We start from the raw sequence: 7,474 nt of genomic DNA, 5'->3' as shown, positions 1-7,474 counted from the left end.
TAAAACCACTGAAAAGGTAAAAAGCATATTTAGCAGGAGGGTGATGTTCCAAGAAACGCAAAGGAGGAATTTCTGGTCTTGGACGTGGAGGCTGCAGGGCCTTTCTTTGATGGGCTGGGCCTTTCCAGCAACGGGGGCCTGGCTGGGGTCTGCAGGGCCTCCTCACACAGCCCTGGGGACGCACGGGCTGCTTCCTGAAGCGCGATGGGCACAGTGCCCCGAACAGGCCGCGGCTGCACGGACATCCCCATTTCAAACGCAGGGCTGCCCGTGGCCATGAGTACCTGTGTGCTCATCAGAGCGCCTGTTGCCATGGGTTCAGAAAGCCTAGCCTCTGTGGAAGTCAGTGACGGGCAGTAGGAAGCAGTGGGGCCCCGGCCGCAAACTAGGTCGATGGTCACAGAATGAAAGTGGCGGGAACGTCAGCTAGGACCTTGGTGCTGTGAGCCCGAAAAACGATTTGTAAGAGGCCAAGAGAGGCACCCACCGAGGGTGTGGCGCTGTCAGCTGGAAGAGCACCTGTGCTCTTGCCCACCTGCCAGAGTGCCCGTGGAATGGCTCCCCCTCCCTCGTGCCCCCAGCCCGCCTGCCCTCTGCCCCTCCCCCACTGCAGAGTGTCTTGGGCCCCTACATTCTAGGCCTGTTTACATTCAAACTTGCCCTGCCTGAGTGGGATCCTGAGCAGTTGGTGGAGGAGGCTGCTCTCTGGGCTCGGTTCCCCAGGTGGAACGGCCAAGCAGCTGCGGTCGGATCTCGGCCTGTGGGGATGCGTTCAGGAGGAGGTAAGGCCTGAAGGCTGGGTGGCAGTGTTTCAGGGGCCACCGCCCACCGGTCCCTGGGATTCAAACGTGACTGTTATCCGGGCACAGTGGTTAGACCATCAAGGGGGGAGAGAGCTCTGGGGCCCCAGGGTATCTCACCTGGGAGGTGGGGGAGGAGGGGAAATCTGGAAAGCTGAGGAAGCCCTGGGGAGGTGGCTTCTGGAGGTGGGTCAGGTGACACAAGGGAAGCGCCCTAGGCAGGGAGAAGGGACTGCCGCCCACACGCTGCTGCTTTCTAGAAAGGAGACGCGTCGTGGACCCTGCGTTTGGGGAGGCTGCTGTGGCGGCACAGAGGCGGGGAGGGGGGGTCCCGGGAAAGCCCAGCCCTGAGTCACCCTCCTGGGCACAGGGCTGGCCTCACGATGTCCTCCCAAGGGATCTGAACTGCATTTTACCAGACCCCACAGTGCGCTGGGAGAGGTGAGAGACTTGGCCTGAGTCAGAAAATTGTCCAGGGGCCTCTTCTGTGGCCAAGTCTTCAGGCACATGTCCTCTCCACGAGCAAGGCTACAGTGTCCCCTGGCTGCCGGAGCCCAGACCTCCCGCCCTCCCTCCAGCCAGAGCTCTTCTCCTCAGGGCAGTGGGCTGTTGTTGGGCTCAACGGGGACAGGGCAGCCGGGTGATGCCAGCAGGATAGGCCTTGGGTTCCTGAGTCATCCTGAATCCTTCTCCCTGTGAGGAGAGTCCGTTCTGCAGAGCCACTTCCTCCTGTCCAGTGTCTCACATACTTGAGCTTTGCGTTTCACCTTCGAGATGAGGCGTTTGCTTGTGTGTGAGTCACTAACCCAGGGATGATAGTGGACATGGAGTATGGTTGCCTGTCCCGTGGGACATTTACACGTGCTGATTCCTTTCCAAAGCGGAGGGATCCTCCCCTGACTGCCCTCTGCCCTCCGTTCCCAGCCCTTCCCCAGGCTCTGCAGCTCGCACTAGTTGTCGAGTGACAGAATTCAGGGCACACGAGACCTCCTCCACTGACCCTCTCCTGGAAATGGAGCTCCTGAGCGGTGGCAGGGACCCTGGCCCATGTTAAGGGTGTGCTGTGGGTGGTTCTGGATGGGTTATGTCAGTCAGGGTCCCGGGGCCTTTCCTGTGCAGAGGGACATTTCAAGTGCGTTGGTGTGCTGTGTCAGGCAAGAAAGAGAGGGATTTATGTGGGCACGGGCACTGCAAAGCAGAGGGGCGTGGGCCCTGGTGTTTTAGACACTGCCGGGTCTCAAGGCCCCAGGTCCCGGACCATACCTGGGGGATGAGTGCCCTGCCGCTCACGGGCTGTGGTCAGGGTCGTCCCCGCAGGCAGGTGTCTGCAAGTCTTGTGTGGAGACAGCCATGAGGCCAGGGACTGGTGGCGCAAACGCAGCACCTGCTGGGCGGTCTCTTCTTGGCAGAGTGGGCCGAGGGCCCGGGTGGGGCAGACATTTCCAGGGGAATGGTCTTAGCTGGTCGGGGCCTGACTGTCCCCTGCGGACAGCTGTGCCCTGCACGGTCCCACCAGCAGACGGGCCCCTGAATCCCGGGCACCCTGCCCAGGACAGATTCTCTCAGCACCTCTCCTGTCTTGACAGCGTTTCCGGTGCCGGACCCGCAGGGGACTGCCAACCTTGGGACCTTCGTGTCATCTTTCACAGTGCTGCCGTCAGCCCCTCCCGTCCTCGGCCCGCCACACTGGACCCCCTGGCAGCAGCACCCACCGAACCTCCTGGGCACAGTGTTGCCCCCAGGAAGCACCCTGGTGCTGCCGGCTTTCCCCAGCACGCCGTTGGTGGCAGGACAGGCCAGCTGTGGCCCAGGCTGGCCTGGGGCCGGCAACGTCACTGTGCACGTCTGGCCGGAACAGAGGCCCGTGCAGGCTCCCCAGCCTCAGACCTTTGCCGTGACTCAGGCCCCTCTCCATGGGAGCACTCCTGGGGCCCGCCGTGGGGGTGCTGTGTGTCCTGTGCCCCAGTTCCTGGCGGCCTCGGGAGTGAAGACCATCCTGCCCGCCCCTCCTGCCTGGAGCACCCAGGCTAGCGATGGAGGCTGGTCCTTGCACCGTCCACCTCGAGCTGCAGTGCCAGCTGCCCAGCTGGCCTGTGGCGAGCTCACAGCGATGGCCAGGCCTCGTCCACCTGGGGCTGCTAGGAACAGCGGCCCGGCCTGCTCGCAGCCCACCGCCTCGCCCGGGAACGCCAGCCACCGCACCAGCATGAACGAAAAGTTCCGGCGCTGGCAGCACTGCAAGTCCCTGGCCCGCAGGTACCTGCCCCAGAGTCCCGATGCGGAGGCACTGTCCTGCTTCCTCATGTGAGTGTCGTCCGGCGGGGAAGCCACGGTGTCCAGCCGGGATCAAGGGCGGTGTCATCCTCGCTCTGACCGGGCTGGTTGTCGGGAGGCGGTCACTTCAGGTGGCGACGTCCTTCAGGCCGCATCTCGCGGGCGGCTCCTGTGAGCCAGCCGGCCTCTGGCCGCAATGCTCACCACAGGCTCACTGTGGGCTCACAGTGGGGCCCCTGGCCGGCAGGCCCAGGGTTGGAGGCTCTGCTCTCCGGGCTCTGTCCCCTTTTAACATGGGGCTGAGGGGTGATGCCTGGGCATCCCTTCAGGGACGCGGGGGACCCGAGGGCCCAGGAGACAGCTCTCTGCCCAGCTGCCCTCCTGGGTGCAGGCTCCAGGCCTGGACAGGCAGGGGGGACTGGTGCAGGGGTGGGGGGGCGGCACACTCGGAGCCCAGAGCGGGGTAGCCCCACCATGGCCGGGCCGCTCCTGACTGGCCACTCCACTGCATTCAGAGGCCTGCAGAGCACGCGCCTTGGGCTGTCCAGGCAGGGTGTCTGATGGCGTGGCCTGTGCTCGCCCATTTGACGCCTGTCGTTGTTAGCCGGAAAGGGCCAATTTGAGGAGCTGCCCCGCTCTCCATTCCGCAGTGGGCAGCTGCGGTGTGAGGGCACGGGCGGCCGCAGTCCATGGCGGAGGCTTGTGGAGTCAGGTGGTGACCACAGTGGCCGGGAAGGCTGGCCTCTACCGCCAAGACCCTGCCGGTCTCCTCCTGGGCTTAGTCCTCTGTGCTGGGGATGCGGGCTCCACAGTGTGAGGTGGGGTGGGCAGGTTCCGGGCTGCAGACGGTGACTGACCCCAGTGGGCGAACCACAGCCCAGTGCTTCGGACCCTGGCCCGCCGGAACCCCACCATGACCCTGGAGGAGGGCCTGCAGCGGGGCGTGCAGGAGTGGCATTGTCTAAGCAAGTCAGAGCGCAGCATCTACTATGAGATGGCGGGAAGGTGAGTCAGGGCCCCGGGCCAAGGGCCGGATGAAGACCTGTACCCCTCTGGAAGCATGCCCCCCACTTTGGGAGGCTGGCTACTCTTTTCCCCTGCCCCAGAGCCTCACATGGCCAGACCCTGACCTTTTCTGTCTAGACATGAAGGTCTCAGGTCATTGGGGGTGGGGGTGGGGATTCAGACACTGGCCCTGGGGCTGTACATGGGGTCGGGTGCCCCAGGCAGCCTGCCTCCCCACCATGGCCAGGGCCATGACACCCCATGCCCTTGTCGTCTGACCTCTCCATTGACTGCTTCCCTGCCTGGGCCCGGGAGGCCTCCTCCTCAGGGGTCCGTGCCTCCCTCGCCCCAGGTTCACGGAGTTCGAGGCCGAGGAGGCGAGGCAATGTCAGGACGCACAGTGGATGAAGGCGGCACAGGGCGTGCCTCCTCCAGCACCCCTCAGGCCTGTTCCTCGGGCGCCCTCAGCCCCAGAGCGGGGCCAGAAGCGAGGTATGCCACCGTGTTCCCCCGGAGCCAAAGGCCAGAGGCAGAGCAGTGGGAGCCTGGGAAGGTCGCGGTACCCAACACGGTCCCTCCTCAACCCCTGGGGCATTGGACAGTGACCTCGAAGCCACCAGTAGCGTGGGGTCTCCCTCGGTCCCGACGGGAAAGGGCCAAGGTTTAGGACATGGCCACCCCCCTCTGCTCTGCCCTGATCAGAGACCCACAGGGGGTGCTGGAAGGGGCCGGGGACTGGGAGGAGGGCGGGCCTCCCTCCCCAGCATGAAGCCCTCGGAGGCGCTGTGACCCCTTCCACACCTCGGTGCCTGCGGACCAGCTGGCCATGATCCCCTACGGGAATGTCCCCGAGCTCGGTCCTTCCTGAGCACGCTCAGTGCTGGGGAGGTGCGGCCGGGCCACCCACACTCCTTCCCTGCACCCTCCTCAGCACGCATCCGCCAGAAGCCCTGCGCCGCGGCCCAGCCCGCCACCGCCCAGCCACCGCGATGCCGGCGGAGCCCGCACACCGAGGCGCCGACCGAGATCCCCCTCGAGGCCGTGACAGAGGCCCTGGAGATCATGGAGGGGCTGCTGGGTCCCGGCGACCCAGCTCAGGGGCTGCCCGGCGGAGAACGTGGGGAGGATAGCTCCAAGCCGCCACAGGGAGAGGAGGGCGTCTATCCCGACCCGGGTCTCCTGACCTACATGAATGAGCTTTGTGCCCAGGGAGACTTTCTCAACAAGGTAGGCTGGCCCTGGCCCGGGTGCTACAGGATTTCGGGGAGCGGCACTCCCACCACCCAGGCCGGGGTGGTGCCCATGCAGCTGGTGTTGTTGTTTCTTATTCTTGAGCTCTGGTGTGTGTGTGTGTGTGTGTGTGTGTGTGTGTGTGTGTGTGTGTGATGGTGCATGTGCATATGTAGCTGAGTAAATGTGTGTGTGTGTGTCTGCGTGTTGTACAGGGGTAACACAGGTGAGCCAGGGTTGTGCGGGGTGTTGGTGTGCATGCTTGTGTGTGCGTGTGTGTGCATAGGTACCTGTATATGTACTTGTGTGGCTGTGCATATGTTTGCATGCACGTCTCGTGTGGGGTGTGTGGCACGCACACATATACGTGTGTATATGCTTTGCGTGTGCATGTGTGCCTGTGGTCGGGGACCGTGACCACGTCTTTCCAGCACCCCCTTGTTGTGGAGGCTGGGGCTGGTCTCTGCTTTTCCCTCGCCCTCCGGGTCCTCTGGGTGCCCAGGGGATTCCCTCCAAGGATGCTCACAGCCTCTTCCTTCTGGGCCAGGCGGACGCAGTGCTGCACCCACGCTTCCTGGCGGAGTTGCCCTGCCCGGAGGCCGAGCTGGATCTCGTGGCCCTCGCTGAGGAGCTGGAGCAGGAGGAAGGACTGTCCTTGGCACAGGTGAGCTGGGAAAGGGAAGGAAAACAGGTGAGCCTGGAGAGGGAGGGGCACCCCGGGTGTGCCAGGGCAGGGGACCCCAGGATAGGATTCCTTCCTGACCGTCCCCCTGCGTTGCATGGCAGAAGTGGCAGGGAGGGCCTCTCTGAGGGTGGGGGCCGGGCAGGAGGACGGCAGGGAGAGGATGGGGGGAGCCGGGGAGGAGAGGGAGGACGCAGGCCGGGGCACCAAGCTGGGGGGTGAGGTTGGCAGGAGAGCCGCAGCGGCTGTCATTGGCGTGGCACCTCCTCCCCTCTCGGGCCGCCTCACGGTGCCCTCCCTCCTCGCAGCTGGAGGAGAAGCGACTCCTGGAACTGAAGCAGGAGGAGGGTGTGCAGGCCCCCCCGAGTCACGGCACACCCCGACTGGACTCAAGGCCTTCTGGGTCTGAGTCCGGCCAGGATCCCCAGAGGCACGGCCGCGGCCCCCAGCTAGGGGCCAGCGACCAAGCCTGCCCACCAGAGGCTGGTTGCGGGCAGCGCCAGGCGCACAGCCGAGGAGATGCTGGCGTGTCAAGGCCCGAAGCCTTCGCTGCCTCTCCAGGACGCCAGGAGCCCCCTCCCCTGAAGGCTGGCTGGCGGCCCCCTGCCCCCCAGGCTCGGTGCCGCACTTCCCCCAGCCTGGGGCCCAGGCTCGCCACTGCTCCGGGAGAGACCTGTCCTGCTCGGGAGCCCCTGGGGCCCACGGGCAGGCCCAGTGAGGGCGAGGAGGAGCTCCCCAGCCTGGCCTTCCTCCTGGCCTCTCAGCACACGCTGCCATCCTGGGGACTGCCCCAGAGTCCTACTCCGGGCTCAGACCTCCTCCGCCCTGGTGTACCCCAGGCCCGCTGTCCCCAGAAGCCGGGCCTCAGCCCTGCCGGCCCTCCAGCTGGCAAGGCCAGCAGTCGGGCCCTGTGTGCAGGCCCAGCCCCTGCTGGGAAGACACCCCTGCCAGGGGCCAGCCTCGGGGTCGCTGGGGGACCAGCCTTGGCTCTGGGGCTGGGCCGCCCCTCACAGCCCCAGAAGAGAAGGGGGGACCCTTTCGTCACAGGGAAGGGTAGCAAGCGGCGCTGCAGCCAATAGGGAGGAGCCGGCCCTCCAGGGCAGCTTCGGGCTCCTCCACGTCCCAGTCCTGATCCTGGCTGCTGTGGGACAGGGAGGGTGGGGTGGGAGAGGCGGGAGGGCGGGGCCCCTGGGGGTGGCTGGTTGGGGGGTGTGATAAGAGGGTGGTGGGAAAGGTGTGGGGCGGTGGGGGGGTTCCGTCCATTTCGGCCTTGTACGCAAATGCAAATAAAGGCTGTTTTGTCACAAAATGCTCTGGGTCTCTGCCCCTAGTGGCATCCGGGCTTCTCCATGGGAAGGGACGCCGAAAGCACGAAGGTCCCGGGCTCCGGGACCCAAGGCGATGACGTCCCCGTTCCCCCTCCACATTCACGTGCATTCTCCTGATGGCTCCCGAGAGCCCACCTCCCCCATAACCCCCACCC

General features: G+C 65.3%; 1 protein-coding gene across 1 annotated transcript; it reads left to right on the top strand.

Moving 5' to 3' along the window:
• Positions 1–204: 204 nt before the first annotated feature.
• On the top strand, positions 205–7,070 carry LOC140845562 (NUT family member 2D-like). The gene is made up of 9 exons (XM_073220060.1): positions 205–342; positions 614–782; positions 2,387–3,104; positions 3,951–4,079; positions 4,432–4,571; positions 4,900–5,306; positions 5,857–5,973; positions 6,300–6,605; positions 6,831–7,070. Exons 1-9 carry the CDS (start codon positions 205–207, stop codon positions 7,068–7,070), a joined length of 2,364 nt encoding a protein of 787 aa, XP_073076161.1.
• The last annotated feature ends 404 nt before the right edge of the window (positions 7,071–7,474 follow it).

Source organism: Manis javanica, chromosome 2 (genome assembly GCF_040802235.1).
Source record: "Manis javanica isolate MJ-LG chromosome 2, MJ_LKY, whole genome shotgun sequence".
NCBI lineage: Eukaryota > Metazoa > Chordata > Mammalia > Pholidota > Manidae > Manis > Manis javanica.
Note: the sequence above shows the minus strand (reverse complement) of the source record. Positions and strands in the feature narration are given on the sequence as shown.